We start from the raw sequence: 21,728 nt of genomic DNA, 5'->3' as shown, positions 1-21,728 counted from the left end.
TACATGCAATGAATGTTATAAGTAGATTTATAATAAACTTAATTGTAAAGTGTTGTTCTGTTATATATTCTGATTATCAATCCTTAATACTTTGCAATGTTGTTGTTGTTTTTTTTACGATGAGTTGTCTTATTGTGTTTCAAGTTGGGAAAAATGGGGCAGGCAACTTTTCAGAGCTGTCTGCCCTGGTGTCCGGTAACCTTTTGTCATGAGTTTCAGACACTGGTATAGACAAATAAATTTAAAAAAAAGGATAATACTCAAGAATAAATAACAAACACATAAATAGTAATAACCTTAAAACATACAAAATCAAGTCACATTTATTTGTGACGCCCTTAAACCCAAAATGTCTCAAAGGACTGCACAGGTTACAATGACACCATCCCCTGATCTGAAACCAACTTGCGAGCAAGGAAAAACTCAAAAACCTCAACATGAGGAAAATAAGAAACCTCGAGAAGGGGCCTCACAAGCGGTTATCCCCCCTTCCAGGATGACCAGGGTGTAATAGATTTAGCATAACAATACACAATACATAGTGAACATCAATAAAAGAAAACAATATGTAATATGTTGAAATTAGCCCAGAAAATGTATGACCACAACCACGCACCTTCCATCCCTCAACAGCGACCAGATGATGAAGGTGGTGTATCTGAGTCAAACCCCAGCTTTAAAAAAAACAGCCCGTCAAGGGATGGTTGCTGCCAAGACACACCTAAGGTAGTGGTCCCCAAACACCTTGGTGGTGAAGGAATCCGTAAATAACATAGTAAAAACTTGTCTGGACAACGTGATAAGTTGTTTTAGAAATAGAATAGAATATACCTTTATTGTCATTGTGACAACATGGGATATACAACGAAATTGGACGACTCCAGTTCCACATTTTACAGTGAGGATAAGGAAAACAAAGAGATAAAGGAACAACGAAGATGTTTTAACTGTCTTTGTTGTATAGGCTTTGTTTCCTCCGGAAGGGGGGGGGGTGTATGAGAGGGTGAGGGACAGACAGAGATGGGCGGATCCAACTGGATGTTTGATCTTACTGTACACACGGTCCAGTGTTTTTTTCCCTAATTGCTCATTCTCAGTATTGAATGGATTTGGGAAGTACAGTCCATAAACATGCCCGATTAAAGTCGCCGGCGACGATAAAAGCTCCGTTGGGGTGTGCAAGCTGCTATTTATTGATAGCAGCGGGCAGGAGATTTAGCGCTATGCTAACGTTAGCATCCGGTGGAACGTTAGCATCTGGTGGAACGTAAACAGCAAGCACAATGAGCAAAGTTAGCTCTCTTGGTAGATAGAAGGGTCTACACGATACTGCTAGAAACTCTATATCGAGTGAGCAGTGTGTGTCAATGATTCGGCTGTTATTGTAGCGCATAGTCCCAAACCCATGTTTTTACCGGAGTCTCCGTCTCGTTCGTGCCGGTGAAGCGTGCGTCCTGCTGTCCTGCTAGTTGTAATGCGGCGGCGGAAAAGCCAAGACTCCGTGATGACAAAAATACTCCAATTCCGGACGCTGTTGGTGGCGATCCGCAGCTCAAATTAGCTCATTTTGTGGACGATGGATCTGGCGTTGGTTAGGAACATGCTTGGGAGCGCTGGTCTGTGTGGTCACCTTCTTAGCCCAGACCCGACTGGCAGCATTTTTCTTTTGCTCCGTCGTTGTCGGCAGGCAGATCACCCAGGGAGATCCGGTGGTCTCTGTATATCCCTCGGGATGTAGTGGATATTATTGTATTTGCGAAAGGAGTCGAAGGGAAAATATGAGGGATAAAAGGACACTGAAAAACAAAAGACGAACTGGAGCCCGTGAAGCCGCTGCACTTGCGCGCGCCGCCATTTTGGATTACATGCATTAAATGCATTAAATGCATATAAAACTGGGTTTAACAACGTAGGGGCCACTCTTGGCCCCTACATTGGACACCTGCACATTACAATAAGCTTGATTTTAGGACCGACACGATATTCCCTGGAATCCAAGCTCATTTAGAAAGAGTTGGAGCTTGGCAGCTGTTATTAAGCGTGATGATAGGCCTGCGTTCTCCGCGTTTGGGAGCCAACTTTTGCTGGCTTTAACCGATTAGATGTTGCTTTTCTGCCTTTGTCCTGATTCCTATTACACACAAAAACAGTTTTGAGGGTGTTCCGGTGTCGTGTTTGCAAAATTTTTTTTTATGTTTAAGGAAAAATCAAAAATTGAATCATTTTAACTTAGAGTGAGTTGCACTTTTTTGCTTCTAAATATCAGTTCTCCAAAGGATGCGGTTTGACATCATTTGTAGGAAAGGATAGTAATATATTTATCGGTATTTGTTCATACTGTAGGTGGTGGATTGTGGGTCTTTTGTGCAAAACAATTGTATGAAAAGACACACACCCAAAAAATGCAAGCCCAAAAAACTCCACACAAACACTTGTGCGCTTATCTTGTTAAAATGACCAAGAGAAAAAAAGAGAAATAAAAAAGAGAGAAAGAGAAAGATAGAAAGAAAGAGGGAGGGATAAAAAAGAGAAAGATGGAGAGAAGGAGGAAGATAGGACATAAAGACAAGAATGAAAGAGTGAAAGAGAGAAGAGATAGAAAGGAGAGAAAGAAAGAAACAATTAGAGAAATAAGTGATAAAGAAAGTAAAAAAAAGAGAGAGAACGAGAAGAAAACGGGTAGATAGAAAAATAAACAAGATATGGAAAGAAATAGAGAGAGAGAGAGAGAGAATTAGAAAGAAACAAAAGAGGCAGAAAGATAAACATAAAGTTAAAGAAAAAGATAAAAACAGAAAGAGATGGAGAGAAAGAGGAAGGTGGGAGAGAAAGACGGAGAACAAGAAAGAGTAGAAGAGAAAAAAGAAAGAAAGGAGGGAAAGAAATATACAAGAAGAAGACAAACACTGATAAAGAAAGTAAGGAAAAGAGAGAGAACAAGAAAGGAAGGGTGAAAGAGAATGACTGATAAAGATGGAAGGGGAACTCAAGAAAGAAAGAAAAATAAACAAGATATAGAAAAAAATAGAGAGAATGAGAAAGTAAGAAAAGAGGCAGAAAGAGAAACAAAGTAAAAGAAAAAGAAAGAAAAAGATAGAAAAAGAGAGAAAAAGAAAATGCTAAAAATAAAATTGCAACAAAGAGAAAAGTAGTGAAAGAAAGAACGATAGAAAGAGAAAGAAATAAGGAAAGAAGGAAAGATAGAAAGAGAGTGACAATGAGAAGAAGTGAGTGAAAGAGAATAAACGATAGAGAAAGAAAGATAGAAAAAGTAAAACACAAGAGATAAAGACGGAGAGAATGAGAATGAAAAAGGCAAAAAAGCAAAAGAAAGAAAGAGTGGAAGAGAAAGGTGAAATAAGAGAGAAAATTAAAGAGAGATAAAAGGAGCAATAGAGAAAAAGAGTGAAAGAAAGCTAGAAAGAAAAATAAAGAAGGAGAGAAAGAAAGGGAAAGAGAGAAAGGAAGAAAAAAGAGAGACAATGAGAAAGAATGAGTAAAAGATAGAGAAAGAAACATAGAAAGAGAAAGAAACAAGAGACAAAGAAAACAAGAGAGAAAACGAGAATGAGAAAGAAAAAAAGCAGAAAGAGAAAAACATAGAGAAAAAGATTCAGATTCAGATTCAGATTCAGATTCAGATCTACTTTATTGTCATTCTAGTACACGTGTATACAGAACGAAATGTCGATACATCTGACCCCCACAGTTTCCTTGAATGTACAGATATAAATAAAGTTGTATTGTATTATGGCTACGTATAGTATTTTACCATAGTGCCGATAGTGCAAGAAGAGTAGCTAACCAGATGTGCAAAATGGGCAGTCAGGTTGACAAGTCAGGTACACAGTAACATTAACACTGTAACAATAACGCTGTAATTACAATAGTGCAGAGAGCAATGTGCAAGGAGTGGCAAGCTATAAAAAAAACTGCCAGTAGTGCAAAAAGTCAGATTAGCAGCCGTATAGATTTAAGTTAACTATATGTTAGATTGACCATTTAACAGTCTAATGGCCAGGGGGACTAGACTATTGCGGAGCCTGGTGGTCCTGCACCGCACACTGCAGTACCTCTTCCCAGAGGCTAGCAGAGTGAACAGTCCATGATGGGGGTGAGAGGGGTCCCCGGTAATGTTCTTAGCATGGGATAGGCAGCGCTTCTGGCCAATGTCCTGAATGGAGGGAAGTGTAGTCCCGATTATTTTCTCCGCTGTCCTCGTTACCCTCCTCACACTACCCCAGTCGGTAGCGCTGCAGCCTCCACACCACACAGAGATACAGCTGGTCAGGATACTCTCTATGGTGCCCCTGTAGAATGTGATGAGGGAGGGTGGGGGCAGGTGGGCTCTCCTCATCCTCCGCAGGAAGTACAGGCGCTGCTGTGCCCTCTTAACCAGTGATGCAGTGTTCACGGACCAGGTGAGTTTGTTTGTAATGTGCACCCCTAGGAACTTGATACTGCTGACAACCTCCACAGCCTTGTTGTTGATGCAAAGTGGGGCATGGTTGGGCTGGTTTTTCCTAAAGTCGACAATGATCTCTTTAGTTTTGTCAACATTCAGGACCAGGCTGTTGTCCCTGCACCAGCCCACCAACTGCTCCACCTCCTCTCTGTAGGCCAGGTCGTTGTCATCCCTGATGAGGCCCACCACTGTTGTGTCGTCAGCATACTTCACGATGTGGTTTGTGGCGGACCTAGGGACGCAGTCGTGTGTCATCAAGGTGAACAGCAAGGGGCTTAGGACGCAGCCTTGGGGGGAGCCCGTGCTGAGGTAGATGACATCTGAACTGTTCTGACCTATCCGCACTGATTGGGGTCTGTCACAGAGGAAGTCCAGCAGCCAGTTCCGCAGGGGGGTGTTGAAACCCAGGAGTCTCATTTTGTCTACCAGATGTTGTGGGATGATGGTGTTGAATGCTGAACTGAAGTCCAGGAACAGCATCCGCACATGGGTGTTCTTCTCCTCTAGATGTGTCAGGCTCAGGTGAAGCGCAGAGGAGATGGCATCCCTGGTGGAGCGGTTTGTCCTGTAGGCAAACTGAAAGGGGTCGAATGAGGAGGGGAGACTGGAGGTGATGTGCTCTTTAACCAGTCTCTCAAAGCACTTCATTATGATAGGAGTCAGTGCAACGGGCCGGTAATCGTTGAATGATAAGATCTGGGGTTTCTTTGGCACTGGGATGATGTTGGCAAATTTGAAGCATGATGGTACTTTGGCTTGGTCTAGCGAGGTGTTGAAAATGTCTGTTAGTACACAAGCCAGCTGATCGGCGCACTCCCTAAGTACCCGCCCCGGAATGTTGTCCGGGCCTGGAGCCTTCCTTGTGTTGACCCTTCTCAGGGTCTTCCTCACGTCAGATGAGTCCAGGTGGAGTGCTCTTTCGTCCTGATTTGGAACCGCTTTCGCTGCAGGGGTGCCGTTTTGTGCCTCGAACCTTCCAAAGAATTTGTTGAGGTCATTCAGAAAGTCCATGCTAGTGTTCTGCACTGGGGCGGTGGTTGGCTTGTAACTGGTGATGGCCTGAATGCCTTTCCACATATCCCTGGTGTTGGTTGTGCTGAGGAAACGTTCCTGGATTTTTTGACTGTGCGTTCGCTTTGCTAGTCTGATAGCCCGGTTCAGGTTAGCCCTCGCTGATAACAGTGCCTCCTTGTCACCAGATCTAAAGGCAAGGTTCCGTACTTTTAGTTGTTTGCGTATTTCAGCAGTCATCCAGGGCTTCTGATTGGCACGGGTGCATATAGTTTGGTTATTGCTGACGTCTTCTGCGCATTTACTGATGTAGGCTGACACAGAAATGGCGTACTCATCTATATTTATTTTGTTGTTGTAAGTGGCAGCCGATTTAAACATGTCCCAATCAGTGCAATCAAAGCAGTCCTATAGTGCCTCCATTGCCCCCTCAGACCACACCCTCACCTGCTTCACTGTAGGTTTTTCTCTGGTCAGCAGGGGCTTGTATGCTGGAATTAGCATAATAGAAAGGTGATCTGATGAGCCAAGGTGGGGGCGGGGGGCTGCTTTATATGCACCTTTGATGTTTGTGTAGGCCAGGTCTAATGTGTTTCTACCTCTTGTAGCAAAGTTTACATGCTGATGGAAATGCGGGAGAACTGTTTTCATATTGGCCTGGTTAAAGTCCCCCGCCGCAATAAAAATGCACTCGGAGGAAGCATGCTGCAGTTCACTCACAGTTCGGTAGAGAACGTCCATTGCCTCCTTCGTATTAGCGCTGGGGGGCACGTACACGGCAGTAATGATGGTCGCGCTAAACTCCCTCGGTAGGTAGAAGGGTCTGCAGATCACCGTCAAAAGTTCAATGTCTCGTGAGCAGTGTTTCGAGATTATCTTCGCATTTCTACACCAGTTGTTGTTGGTATAAATGCATAGACCGCCACCCCTGCTTTTGCCGGTGAGCTCGCCGCTTCTATCAGCGCGGAAAGCAGTTAGCCCCACAATGCTAACAGCGTCATTCGGGATAGATGAGTTTAGCCATGTCTCCGTCAGAATTAAAGCACAACAGTTCGTCAACTCGCGATTCGATGTAAATTCCACTTGTAAATGGTCCAGTTTGTTGTCCAGGGAGCGGACGTTGGATAGGAAAATGGATGGTAGAGGCGTTTTGAAGGGTTTGGCCTTCAGCCGAGCCGTTAGCCCGGCCCGACAACCTCGTTTCCTTCCCCGGTCACAGCGCTTCCGCTTGCCACTTTTATTCGCTGCTTTGTTGGCCGCTGTGTTCTGTTGACGTAGCACTCCGAGGCTAAGTAAACACTCCAGAGTGATCGTCGAAATTTGCGCTGGATTTCTGGATGTTCGCATATCCAGCAAAAAACTGCGATCGTATATTAATCTGCAGTTAGAGTTGTCTTTGTTCGCCCTCATAAACTGAGTCGAAGATTGGGGTTTTTGACTAGAATGTGAGAAACTGTCGGGAGCAGATCCAGCCGCAGCCATAGAGGGCGCCGCCATTTTGTAAGATGGATGTTTTCTAGCTAGCTAGCGTGATAATTTCCCAAAACATTGATAGCTTGATTGATAGTGTGTGCTACAAAGCTTTGAAAGCTACAAAGAAAAACATGATGATACACAGCTAGCTCAAGATAGCATTAAGTTAGATAGTGTTGGTTAGATAAGTGTTGGTTAGCAAAATAGTTAGCTAGTTTGCTCGATATCCAACTCAAGAATCAAAACATTGAATGTATACTCAAACTCATTCTTTACAGACATGGTTCGTACGGGTGCTTGAAATCCGTGAAAGTGCTTGATATTTAAAGTTGTGTTTTTAAGGTCAGGAAAATGCATGAATTTTGCAGTGACGTGCTTGAAAATGCTTGACATTGTTGCAAATGCCATGTTGTGGCAGTCAGTCAACATTTTCGAAAAATCTAATAAAAGTGGCTGAAAATGACGCTGACCACCCCTGCTCTGGTGTCTTGTCATTATAGCGCTGTCATGTGAAGCGTCACCGACCCCTACTGTTCTCATCAAAGAGGACAGGTGCATCAGACTAGTCATGGGAATTCCGGCTTTTTTTCGAGAACCGGCTCTTTCTGCTCGGCTCACTGAGAAGAGCCAGCTCTTTCGGCTCCCATACGGCTCTTTAGATTTTTTTTTAAATCAAATATTGTTAATAATTAAAAAACATTATGCAACCAATTATTTAGTAATTTGTCATTTCATACGTCAACCATGCAAAAAAATCATGGAATATGAATTGAAATATTCACAGAAAAAACTCAAAATACAAAACAATTTTAGATTTTTACACAACAAACAAAATGAAAGTCGAACAACGACACAAAATCCCTGAAAAAGCAAAACAATAAAATAAAATGAAAAATATAACTCTTCAGTGGTAGAAATAGATGATAAAATGTAAAAAAAAATCCAAACTATTTATAATTCTATTTTAACCGATTTTGACACAGATCCTTGAAAAAACACGACCCCAAAAAATAAAATAAAATAAAATAAAACCAAAAGCAAATGAGCAGCAGTCTCTAAAATTGAAAGATTGAACGAGTGCAAATTTTTCAGTACTTTCTTTGTTTTTGTATTTTGTATTGAACTCATTTTTTACCCAACAGATCCCTTTCTGTGTTTGTAAACAAGAATGGCAGAACTCATCTCAGTTTAGAGCCCATCGACACCAACAGATCGTACATCATTAAATAGGAACTGCCCAAAATAGCACAAATATGTGCTAGCAGCAATATAGCGACTTCATTTTGGTCATCAAAGCGATCGGCGCTGGATTATTTTCCTTTAAAGGTCCTGGAAAAAACAGGAAAACTGGTCCTTGAAAGTGCTTGAATTTGGACATGGAAAAGGGATGTACAAACCCTGCAACCAGAATATCTGAGCTCTAAATACGTAGAACTTGATATACCAAAAATGTTGTGTTTTGCTTTGAAAAAACAGAATGGAGCGTAGCCCCGTGTGCTCTTCGCGTCGCTTAACGTATTAAACGTCTAAATGGATTTCGGCCGAGCAAGATAAGCGTCTTGGTCGGTTTCAGACTGTCAGGGAGGTTCTGTATCCCGTCACGCTCGCTTTTAGAATTGGCGTATCGTACACTTGGCATACTCTCATTGTGCCGCTGTATCTAAAGCTATTATTGGGAAATGCGTTTAGGCGGCAAATGAGCTCCCCAGGACAAAAACAAAACAAAAACAAGAACCAACAGAATGAATAAAGAGCCCTTTATTTGGTCACGCTGCTACCAAAGAAAAGTCCATTCAGTAAAAGAATTTATAGACTGACGGTTCTAGCTCTTATCTGGGCTCGATTCATCTCCCTGGCGTTCAATGCTAACAATGCTAATTGTGGAAAAATGGAAATGAAAACACACACACACACACACACACACACACACACACACACACACACACACACACACACACACACACACACACACACACACACACATTGTGTTTTTCCTAGTTGAGATGTACTATAGAGTAGGGGTGTCAACAACAAATAGAATCAGGCCCGCCTAAAGCAACAGTAGCTGTCTGTCTGCCTCTCTATTTTCTCTCTCTTTTTCTCTTTCTCTCAGATTCTCTCTCACATTTTCATCCCTCTCTCTCTTCCTTTGTCTCTTCCCTCTCGCTTTTTACTTTCTCTCTTTCTTTTCTGTTTCTCTTCTCTCTATCTTCCTCTGCCCATTCCCCCTCTCTTCTCTCTCTCTCTCTTTTTCTTTTCTATGTGTCTCTTCTTTCTTTCTCTGTGTTTTTTCCTCTCTTTTCTCTCTTTGTCTCTTTCTCTCAATTTCTCTCTCTCTCACTTTTTCATCTCTCTTCCTCTGTCTCTTCATCATGTTTTCTAATCATCTCACTTTTTCATTTTTCTTTGACTCTTCTCTCCCTTTCACTCTTTTTTTCTCTTTCTCTTCCTCTGTCCCTTTCCCCATCTTTTTTTTACCTTCTTTTTTTCTTTTATCTTTGTTTCTTTCTCTCACTTTTTCCTTTCCCTCTTTTTTTGTCTCTCTCTCTCTCTATCCATCCCTCTCTTTCCTTTTCTCTCACTCTCTATTTTTTCCATTCTCTGTCTCTTTCTCTTCCTCTTTCTCATTCTCCCACGTTCTCTTCCATCAGCATCGAAGCTAATGTCGAAAGTCGAGCCTGTCCCATTTTTGGCTCACGTTTCTATTCGATTAACGGCTTAAATGTCTGTTCCATGACTTACTTCCATTACTGCCCCGTAGTTAATTATATTTTGTGAGACCGCTGACACGTATGTTATGCCTCAGGGCCTGCAAAACTGATTGTGAAGGCCTCCGGGTAGATTCCCTACCCAGGCCTTAAGTAATGGCTGAAATGTGATTGGTTAAGTGTTAAAATATGAAAGCACACATGAGGGAGTAGCAAAACCAGGGGAAACACAATGAATTGGAGCTCACACACCATTTGGAATTATTTATTAAAGTATCCATGGTATGCTTTATTATAAAAAATATTATTAACCTCACATGATTCAGATCTTTTTAGGTCAGCAGAGAAGGCCTTGCACGACCTGAAGGCCCTATAACAGACCGGAAAACCGACTCATACCTTACCCACAAATGTGCCCTGACAAATAAGTAGTACCCTGAGTGTGTGAAAACTAAAAAGTCCTAAAAGGGACAGACACAAATACAAGTACTCACACACTACTAACCACAAACATTTTGGGTGCCCCATCGTTTGGGGCCCTCATGATATTATGGGGACCACAAATGGGTATCCAGTTTTTTTCATATTCATAAAAAATGGGGAAAAAAAACAATGCTATCTTTTCAGTTTCATCCCTAACTAGTGTTTATACCGCATGAGAGCTACTCAGCATGCTTAGCACATCTGGAAAAAATAAAGAAAGAAATAAAATAAATAGATACATTCTCTTTTTATCCCATGTTGCTCACCAGAGCTTTTGATCAACGTCCGACTTAGTTTCTTTTTAATCAACTTGGCAAAATTCACTCCGACAGACTAAAAATGGAGCAGGCAGATGTATGCTAGCCTCATTAGCGCTTCTTCCCTCCACTAAACAAAGTTGCATTTATTTGATCATGATGATGATTAGCATCTATGAACAATTACCCATGCTACTTTTATCTATCCCATAACAGGTTGTATGAAGTAAATTCTCGCCAAGTAACAACTAGAGGTTTTCCGATTATTGACATCAATATTTGGGAATTTGATGGTAATCGGTATTAGCATTTTTTTCATTGCTGCGGGGACTCTCTCTCTCTCTTGCTCCTACCTCTCTCTTACCCTTCCCCACTTTCCTGCTACCCACCCCGTGCCTTCTGATTGGATAAGCGGCTGGGGGCGGAGCCACTGAAACAGGAGAGCTGCACCTCAGCTAACTTGTCCCGACAAGCCTGATAGAACAGTGTAAGAATTATTTTTAAGAGTGTAGTTAACTTGTTTTAGAGAGGTACATTCAGGTAGAGACTGATAAATTGACTTCTTATCATAACATTAGTTCATCATTTAAGCGTGTCTGTTTGTGATTGGGAGAGAGCATAAAAGGAACTTTAAAGTGGAAGTGATGAGCTCTTATCGTAACATGAGTTTACAATAATGATGGCTTTAAAACAGGAATGGCTAGACCTTACAATTCGAGAGCTCCGTAGAAATTCCGTTGCACTTTTTGTTTTAGGTAATTCAAGTCGTGTTCTATTGTAAGAACGAGGAAAGTTCGGGGGAGTTTGGCATTTCTAATCTTGTTAGGATCAAAGTACCCTAGGTCATAATCAATGACAATAAAGTCACTTCTTATAAATATAAACCCTAAATCACAGCATCTATGCAGTTTTCCTCCTACTGGTTCTTCTTATGCTGTAAGCACCGTAGGACAGAAACAAATAATACATGTAATCTTCAGTTCATTTGCTAAAAAGCCTCATGTGTATTAGTTGATTTCCCAGGGACATTTCTATTGGATTTTCCGGTCCCACATAGAAAATACCACAGTTGTATCCGTTCATCTATAGTGTAAGTCTAGGATGTCAAACACAGTTCGTCTCCAGCCTTATTGTTCTCAGGCAGTAAAGTAATCAGTAAAAGTGTGTCAACTCTAAACTTTTATTTATTTTATCTTTTTCAGTATTCTGCTGTTTTAGCAGTTTTACACCTGAGCCAACTCATCACGCTATGCCACCCAACACTGCCCTCTAGCGACCGGAGGAAGCATTTGGTCCCCATTTATTTAACAAATCATAACTTGTGATAGAAATGACCTAGAGACTTGCTTCGTCTTTTTTAAATACTCAGAAATGTATCGCGGGCCGGGATACTTCATCCAAATCTAGCATGCGGGCTGTATGTTTGACATGCCTAGTGGAGGTCTATGGTTTCGTTGAGAACAACTTGTTTTTAAGGAATATGACGCACTTGTGGCTCGAGCAAACAGAGCAACGCAGGAAAAAACAAGCGGCCGGACCCTTGTTTAATCCAAGACAAAGACAACAGACACTCAAGCTTGATTTACGCATGCGGGAGCGGCAGCAACCCCGCACTTGTAAACGAACTGGACCCAATAACCAAAAATCTCCTCGAGTGAAACTGACGGCCCCATCCGTCCCTTTGTTCCCTAGAACGACACGTGGAGCGAGCTGTACTCATTCGCCCTGTTCAAGGCCATGAGTCACATGCTGTGCATCGGTTACGGCCGCCAAGCCCCCGAGAGCATGTCAGACATCTGGCTCACCATGCTCAGCATGATCGTGGGCGCCACCTGCTACGCCATGTTCATCGGGCACGCCACCGCACTCATACAGTCGCTCGACTCGTCCAGGAGACAGTACCAGGAAAAGGTGAGACCCATTCCGTTTCGGACGCTGTTTCTTTTTACGATTTACCGAGGTTTCGTTTGCTTTTTTGCCATTTTTAGACATACCTGAATGGGTTTCCATCATTCATTCAATGCTAAATACGCGTAAAAAATGTTCGAAAACAATCAAATACATCAAAATAAGATAATATTAAATTATCGGAATAGATGCATGAATGATAAATAAATAATACATAAAAATAGGAAAATAAATGAAAAAACAATTTAAAAAAATTATAAAAGAAACTGGGCACTCCGGTTTCCTCCCACACTCCAAAGACATGCATTTCAGGTGAATTGGCCTGTCCAAATTGTCCCTAGGTGTGAATGAGCGACCCTGAGTGCCCTGCGATTGGCTGGCAACCAGTTCAGGGTGTCCCCTGCCCACTGCCCGATGATTGCTGGGATGGGCTCCAGCACCCCCGCGACCCTACTGAGGATAAGCGGTGCAGCTGATGAGATGAGATGAGATAAAATAAATGAATATTTAAGAAAATATTAGTAATATAAATACTGACTGCAAATAGAATACATAAATAAATACAGCATACAAATAAATAATAAACAAAAAATAATAAAAACAAATATTATAAGGCAAATACATAAAATAAGAAAATATTAAATTATCAGAAAAGATAAATAATCAACACAAATACATAAAAACAAGAACAAATAAATATATAAATGATAAAAAAACAATGATAAAAAACTAAAAAAATACATTAATATTTAAGAAGAAAATACAAATTAACATAAATAAAAAATGCAAACAGAATAAATGAAGAAGTACAGCATGAAAATAAATAATAAACACAAAAAATATAAAAACAAAAATATGGTAAAGATAAATACAAAAAATAAGAAAATAATAAATTATCAGAAGAAATGAATGGATAATAAATACTAATACATAAAAACAAGAAAAGACAAGAAAAAAATCATCAATATTTCAAAAAATATAAATAATCTTAATACTGAATGCAAATAGAATATATAAATAAATAAAGTATAAAAATAATTGATAAACAAAAAAATAACAAAAGCAAAATATTATAAATATAAATACATCAAAATAAGAGAATAAACAAATACATAATTAAAAAAAATAATAAAAGACAATAAAAATTTATCAATATTTACGAAGAAAATATTAATAATATGAACACTGAACAAAATAAATAAATAAATAAATACAGCATAAGAATAAACAATAAACAAAAAAATACTAAAAACAAAAAGATTATAAAAATAAATCCATAAAAATAAGAAAAATAATAAATTATCGGAATAGATAAATAATCAATAAAGACAAATACATAAAATCTATCTATCTATCTATCTATCTATCTATCTATCTATCTATCTATCTATCTATCTATCTATCTATCTATCTATCTATCTATCTATCTATCTATCTATCTATCTATCTATCTATCTATCTATCTATCTATCTATCTATCTATCTATCTATCTATCTATCTATCTATCTATCTCTCTCTCTCTCTCTCTCCCTCTCTTTCTCTCTCTCTCCCTCTCTTTCTCTCTCTCTCTCTCTCTCTCTCTATCTATCTATCTATCTATCTATCTATCTATCTATCCATCTATCTATCTACCTTGGTCATATCTTTCAAGAAGGGTGACCGACAGCAAGACAAACACATACAATAACAAAGAAAATAAAAGGGAAAAAATAGTAATAAACACACACAAAAATTTTTGGACCATGGCCCGAACACCCAAACAAGTTAGGCACCTCGGCACCTAAGTTGGTCATGCTTTCGTTCCTCCAGATGAAACGGGACACAAGAAAGCGGCCATGTCACTCGGGTCAGGGTGACACAACACACTCTTTTGTTCAACAGCAGGGCCCGACAGCTTTCACCGGTTTACCCCTGCCGCATCATACAGGTGCCCTGTCCATCCCTTAGAACGCGTCCAAACATCCCATTATCATTTTACAACACCTCGCCACTCATTCTTATCACCAACAATAGCTCTAGCTTTCACTAGATTTAGACCTTTTTCCTAAGAGAATAAATAAATAGATATTTTTTTTGTATTAAAAGACAAGAAAAATGTATCAATATTTAAGAAGGAAATATTAATAACATAAATACTGAATGCAAATATAATAAATGAATGTATAAAGCATAAAAATAATGAATAACATTTTTTATAAAAACAAAAATATTGTAAAGATAAATACATGAAAATAAGGCAATATTAAATTATCGGAATAAATGAATGGATAATAAAGACAAATAAAAAAAAAATAATAATAGAATGAATCAATAAATAATAATAATAAGAAAAGACAAGAAGAAAATCATCAATATTTTAGAAAATATTAATAATATTATTACTGAATGCGAATAGAATAAATGCAGTATACAAATAAATAATAAACAAAAAAATAATAAACAAAAAAATATTATAAAGATAAATACATAAAAGGAAGAAAGTAATAAATTATCAGAATAGATGAAAGAATAATAAATAATAAAAAACAATTAAAAAAATCATTATTTAAGAAAATATTAATAGTACAAATACTGAATGCAAATCGAATACACGAATAACTGCACCGATACATAAATACAGTATACAATATTAATAATAAACAAACAAAAATATATATATAATAAAGACAAATACATAAAAAGCAGAAAAAAATTGTTAAAATATAAAAAGATGAATAATTATAAAATAAAATAATACCATATAAATAACAGCATAAATATAATAGATAATTAACTACATTGATACATAGATATACATAAAAGATAAATAAAAATGATTTCATAATAAAAATATTAACCAATTTAAAATCAATAAATCAATAATAATTACATCAATACATTAAGGGAATAGATCATAAAACTTAAATGATTTAATTTCAATTAATTAACTTTAACTTAAACTTGAATTAAAATAATAATAATGAACAAGACAGAAACACTATATCAATATCATTATATTAATACTGAATTATAACCTAAAATAAATGTATAATTGCAGGGAACATAGATAAAATAATAAAAAATGTCAATATATAAAGACAAATAAGAAAATAGGTAGAATAAATACAACTAATGCTTATTAGAAATAACATAAAAAATAAATACAAAACTGCATAAGTACATTGATATAAGAAAAAAATAACTGCATTAATAGATAAATATAAAATATGCATTGAAATGAATGTACAAGACCTAAATCCATAAAATGAAGAGAGTTAATAAGAAACAAATATTAAACCAAATTAAATAAATGAATAAATAGTAAAGACATAAATACACAAAAATCTGAATGATAATAATAATTTAAGCTACAAGAATACATATTAAAAACGAATTCCAATTAATAAAAAAATATGAAAGACTGAAAATAATTAATATAATAATGAAATATAATTGAAGTCACATAAGTGCATTTATTCAAATTTTTTTTTTTAAAAATGAACGAAAAATGTGAAGGCTTAAATAAATAGAAATAAGAAAACATTATTAATTACCATACGTACTGAAAATCAATAAAATGATTCATACAAATGACTATAAATTATAAATCATTATAAAGAATAGAGCAATATGAATACTGTACATATTAGACAATACAAATAATTACAGAATACTTAAATGGGGGCTCATTAGCATGTCGACTCGCAAAACGTTTCCTAAAATACAATATATTTTGGACACTGAACCCCTAATGCCCCCAATAAGCAGGTTAGCGCCTTACATGGCTGCACGGCCGCTATTGGGAAATGTGAAGCACACTGTAAAGCGCTTTGGGAAGTCTTGACTTGAAAAGCGCTATATAAATGCAGATCATTTCATTTTTGCCGGGCCACCAAACGCCACTCAGGATAAAGAACAGAGAAAACATAGCCTGCGACTTTTCCGCTGCGTCAACTTTCGGAAACCTCGCTCAACTTTTGAGCGACGCGGGCGCTAATCTCCAGCTAATGCGGCGGAAATGGAAAAGTCAATAAAAGTTTGGATGATGGGTGACAACTTCTTCCAACGGGGGCCGGGGGCTATTCTGTCCTGACCAAGCAGCAGAAGCTTGATGGGAGCCGTCTGTGGATACACAATTATTGACAAGACATTAAGGCCACAGTGCGTATTATATACAGGGTTCGTACGGGTGCTTTAAATCCTTGAAAATGTTTGTTTGCAAGGTCAAGAAAATGCTTGAATTTTGGGTGAAGTGCTTGAAAATGCTTGAAATTGTTGCCATTTTCATATTTCTTGGCAGTCTGACTCACACACACACATGTAATGCCAAAAAATGAAGCTAAAATGAAAAATAATAACTCTTCATTGCTAAAAATAAATGATAAAATGCAAAAAAGTAACTATTTCTCTTTCTATTACTCTTTCTGAGCAATCAAAATCTTAAAAATGAGTCCAAATTTGGATCACTTTTCTGCTTTTTATACACACAATTTGTCTTTCTTTTTTTTTTGTCTGCCATATTGAATTCCATTATTACCCGGCACCTATAGAGCCTTTTCTGTGTCTCTAAACAAGTGAGATTTATTGAAGCTGTGCGTGAATTGTTGAAGCAGAATGGCAGAAATCATGTCAGTTTATAACAGCCCATTGACTCAAAACGAACTTAGATTGTAGATTGGGACTACTCAAAATAGCACAAAGTATGTACTAGCAGCAAGATAGCAACTTCATTTTAGTCATCAAAGTCAACCAAAAAAAAAAAACAATCTATTGATCAGTGCTGGATTTCTTCCTTTAAAGGTACTGAAAAAAATTTAAGATTGGACTTAGAGTACTTGAAAAGTGCTTGAATTTGGTTATGAAAACGGTGTACAAACCCCTGTATAGTGACCACTAGTGGTGTAAATATAAATCATTCATTGACTTGTAGGTTAAGAAATGGTTATTATAATACACAATTTGAAGAAGCTGCCATAAAGGTTTGTTAGTGTGCTTGAAAACATTGAACATGTTTGAATCTTAAGGTTGAAAAGTGCTTGAATTTTAAATGAAATGCCTGTAGATGCTTGAAATCGTTGACATGCTAGGGTTGGGTGTAGGTTCAGGATCTAGGATTTGGGCTGTAAGTTGGGTCTGGATTTCTTCTTTTAATGATGATGAAAAAATGGGAAAATTTGCTTTGAAATTCCTTAAAAAGTACTTGAATTTTCCCATAAAAAAGGTGTATAAACCCGGTGCTATGCCTGGCTGCCATCTTACCTGAAATGACCATTTTTCAACCTGGTGGTAGTTATAACACTTAATGGACACTTACTTTCCACAGTTGAGGCCCACATGTGATGTTCTTAAAGTCCCGTGATTCAGGCATTTATTACTTTTTTTCCACAGTTTCCACCTTTAGCCACTTATACTAGCCCCTCGACTGCCGGCTCTGACTTGCCACTATTGTTATAATTAGCTGCTCAAATGGCCACTTACCGTCCACAGCTGGGCCCTGCATGTAATGGTCACTGAATCCTTTTCCCACTGTTTCCATCTCTAGCCAAAATTGTTAACCCCTTGGATGCAGGCTATGGCTCACCTCTAGCTGCTATAGTAATCGTTAGCTATTTAAACTGCCACTTACCTACCACTGATGAGGGCAGCATGTAATGGTTACAGAGTCATGATTCAGGCATCTTCCACTAGTAGCTGCTATACTTATTGTTGGCCCCTTGAATGACCACTTACCTTCAGCTGAGCCCCGAAACCCATTATTATGGCATCTGTTTCCTTCTCTAGCCACTCTCATTAGCCACTTGGCTGCTGACTATGGCTCTCAGCTAGCTGGTATTGTCATTGTTGGCCGCATCTTCTTTGTCCTTCAGTGTTATACTTTCCACTGCTGGTCATTGAAGCCAAAGCCACTAAGTTGCCAGATTCAGACGTCTGGCACTTTTCCTTCCACAGTCTCCTTTTCTAGCCAGTCATTTTATCCACCTGGCTGCAGGCTACGGTTTGCTGCTAGCCACTATTTTATTGTTAGCTGTGCCTTCTCCATCCTGCAGTGTCATTCTTTTTGACAGCTGGGCATGTAATCCAAATGCAGAGTTGCAAGATTTATTCAGGCATCTGGTGCTTTTTCCACTGTTCCTTTCTCTAGCCATTCATGTAAGCTACTTGCTCAGGGCTATAGCTCACCAGTAGCCACTATTGTTTTTGTGAGCTGCGCTTTCTTCGTCCTTCAGTGCCATTCACTTTCTACAGTCGGTCACGCAAGCTAACATGGTTAAGTGTGGAGATTTAGACACAAGGCTTTTTTTTCCTACGTTTTTTTTCTTTAGCCGCATATGTTAGCCACTTAGCTGCAGACTATGGTTTGTTGCTACCTGTTGTTTTGTAGGTATTTTACCTATTGCTTGTATATTCAAGTCCCTCACTCCAGTGACCTAGTTTTAAAAGTAACTGGGAATCAATTGGGATTTTAAGTATCTTTGGTAATTTAACCGATGATTGCAATAACCGTTTACGCAATTTCATAGTTTCCTACTCCTCTTCCTTTTTCCCCCGCTACAGTACAAACAAGTGGAGCAGTACATGTCATTCCACAAGCTGCCGGCGGACTTCCGGCAGAAAATTCACGACTACTACGAGCATCGTTACCAGGGAAAAATGTTTGATGAGGAGAGCATCCTGGAGGAGCTCAATGAGCCTCTCAGAGAGGTAACAGTAGCTCGAACCGGATCTCGTTCAATCAGGAAGCTTCATCCCTCACTTGTAAAGGATTCAATAATTCACACCTTTGTATGTTTGTTGAGAGGCATCTATTTATAATCTGCACGTGCAAACTGGCCGCGGGCCACATATGATCTGTCAACCTTTTTAATCTAGCCTGCCTCAAAAAATGGTAAAAGTATAATGATCTCGTATATAATTAAAAGGTTCTACTGATTAAAACGTTATTTTGTTGCCAATGTGCAAATAACTGGCTACAATTTTTTATCATGCATTTATTTTATCAATTTATTTATCAAATATTAAGAAAATAAAATGCAGGAATAAATGAAGTCAATTGATTAACGCTTCATTCAAAGAATTTGATGAATTGCCTAGACCTAGATGGAGTAGACTCTGAATTCGTAAATTCATACTCTCGATTTTAGCAGAAAACAAACTATTAAATAGCTGATTTATAAAATGCAGAAACATTTGAATTCATTCGATTAACATTTCATTAACACAAATTTGATTAATTGTCCAGACCTAGGTGGAATAGATTCCGAATTCGTAAATTCAAACTCCTTGAGTTCATAATTTAGAAAATGTTCAAAAAGAGGATTTTTAAATTCTGAAAAAATGCATTCATTTTAAATACTCGTCATTCAAATTAACTTGATTAATTGCTCAGACCTAGATGGAGTAGACTCTAAATTCATACTCTCAATTCGACCATTTAGATAACGTTTGAATAGCTGATTTCTAAAATACAGAAACAATGCATTCATTCGATTAACTTGTCATTCAAATTTGTTTAATTAATTGTCCAGACCTAGATGGAATAGAGTCCGGATTTGTTAAGTCAAACACTTGAGTTCACAATTTAGAAAATCTTCAAAAAGATGATTTTTAAATTATGAAACAAAGCATTCATTTGATTAACTCGTCATTCAATTTAATTTGATTAATTGTCCAGACCTAGATGGAGTAGACTCAGAATTCCTAAATTCATACTATGGATTTGACCATTAAGAAAACGTTTAAATAGCTGATTTATAAAATGCAGAAACAATTGGATTAATTCGATTAATGCTTCATTTAAGTCAAATTCATTAATTGTCCAGACTTAGATAGAATAGATTCCAAATTTGTAAATTCAAACTCTCGAGTTCACAATTCAGAAAATGTTCAAAAAATATTAATTTTGAATTCTAAAATAACAACGCATTCATTTGATTAACTCATCATTGAAATTAATTTAATTGCTCAGACCTAGATTGAGTACACTCTAAATTCCTAAATTCATACTCTCAATTTGACCATTTAGCTAAATAGATGATTTATAAAATGAAGAAACAATTGGATTCATTCGATTAACTCGTCATACAAATTAATTTGATTAACTGCCCATCGCTGAATGGAATAGTCTGAGTACTTAAATCCTACATTTGACCACTGGATGGCACTGTATTGTCTCATGCGAACGAAAATCAGTGCCACAGAGCGCAGCATGGTGGCGACCTTAGGCAGGGATTCCACTATTTAAAAGAAATAATTTTTCTCAACCAATGGGTTTAAAAATGTTTTATATAAAACTGAACAATAATAGTATTCAAATCCAGCACGGCGGCGCAGTGGTTAGCGCTTGTGCGGCACAGTTCATGTCATGGGAACCTGTCGTGGGTTCAAATCCAGCTCCAGACTTCCTGTGCGGAGTTTGTATGTTCTCCCCGTGCTTGCATGGGTTTTCTCCGGGCACTCCGGTTTCCTCCCACGTTCCAAAAACATGCATTTCAGGTGAATTGGCCGGTCCAAATTGTCCATAGGTGTGAATGAGCGAATGAGTTGTCTGTCCCAGTGTGCCCTGCGATTGGCTGGCAACCAGTTCAGGGTGTCCTCAGCCCACTGCCCGATGATTGCTGGGATAGGCTCCAGCACCCCCGCGACCCTAATGAGGATAAGCGGTACGGCTAATGAGATGAGTATTCAAATCATTTTTTTACTGAATTTACATTTTTGTACCACTATAACACACTGTCCTTTAAAATGGGTCCTCTTGACTTATTTAGCAAATGTGCACTTTTATAATGACAAAATATTTAGATTAATTTGATTAACAACAAGAAATAACGGACCAAAAAAAAAAAAAAAAAAAAACTTAAAAGTCATAAAATTGCTTCACCAATACGGAGACTTCCCCCGTTTTCTTTGCAGGAAATCGTAAACTTCAACTGCCGCAAGCTAGTAGCGTCGATGCCGCTGTTCGCCAACGCTGATCCCAACTTTGTGACGGCCATGTTGACCAAGTTGCGTTTCGAAGTTTTCCAGCCAGCCGATTACGTTGTTCGCGAGGGAACCGTCGGGAAAAAGATGTACTTCATACAGCACGGCGTACTCACCGTGCTCACCAAAGGAAGCGTGGGAATGAAACTCGTCGACGGATCTTACTTCGGAGGTAAGGGGATAACCAAAATGCTCATTCGCCGTGTTTACTTGCGAGGTTTTTCCGTGTTTTTGGAAAGCCCCGGTGTTAAATATTTGACCGCTAGATGACACTGTGTGGTCTGGTGCGAGCAAGAACCAGTGTTACAGAGCACAGCGTGGCGGCTGGATGCCGGACAAACATGGTGGTGACGTAAGTGTGGATGCCACTGTGTGCGAAGGACGGAGGAAAACTGCGATTTGACGCAGGCGTTCTAAATACGTAACCCCGCGGTGCCATCTTGGACTTGAGTCAACTCATACCT

The 21,728-nt window shown here is 38.4% G+C and overlaps 1 protein-coding gene across 1 annotated transcript in view; it reads left to right on the top strand.

Annotated features, from left to right (window-relative positions):
• The window catches only part of hcn2b (hyperpolarization activated cyclic nucleotide-gated potassium channel 2b), a 45,518-nt gene that overhangs the window by 11,959 nt on the left and 11,831 nt on the right, over positions 1–21,728 (top strand). The window contains exons 4-6 of the mRNA XM_088349409.1: positions 12,090–12,308; positions 18,841–18,987; positions 21,196–21,436. Of these exons, the coding sequence (XP_088205535.1) occupies positions 12,090–12,308; positions 18,841–18,987; positions 21,196–21,436 (607 nt within the window). The remainder of the gene's footprint in view (positions 1–12,089; positions 12,309–18,840; positions 18,988–21,195; positions 21,437–21,728) is intronic.

Source organism: Urocampus carinirostris, chromosome 12 (assembly GCF_059441175.1).
Source record: "Urocampus carinirostris isolate Australia breed hairy pipefish chromosome 12, RoL_Ucar_1.0, whole genome shotgun sequence".
NCBI lineage: Eukaryota > Metazoa > Chordata > Actinopteri > Syngnathiformes > Syngnathidae > Urocampus > Urocampus carinirostris.
The sequence above is the reverse complement of the archived record's forward strand: the minus strand, read 5'-3'. Positions and strand labels throughout refer to the sequence as shown.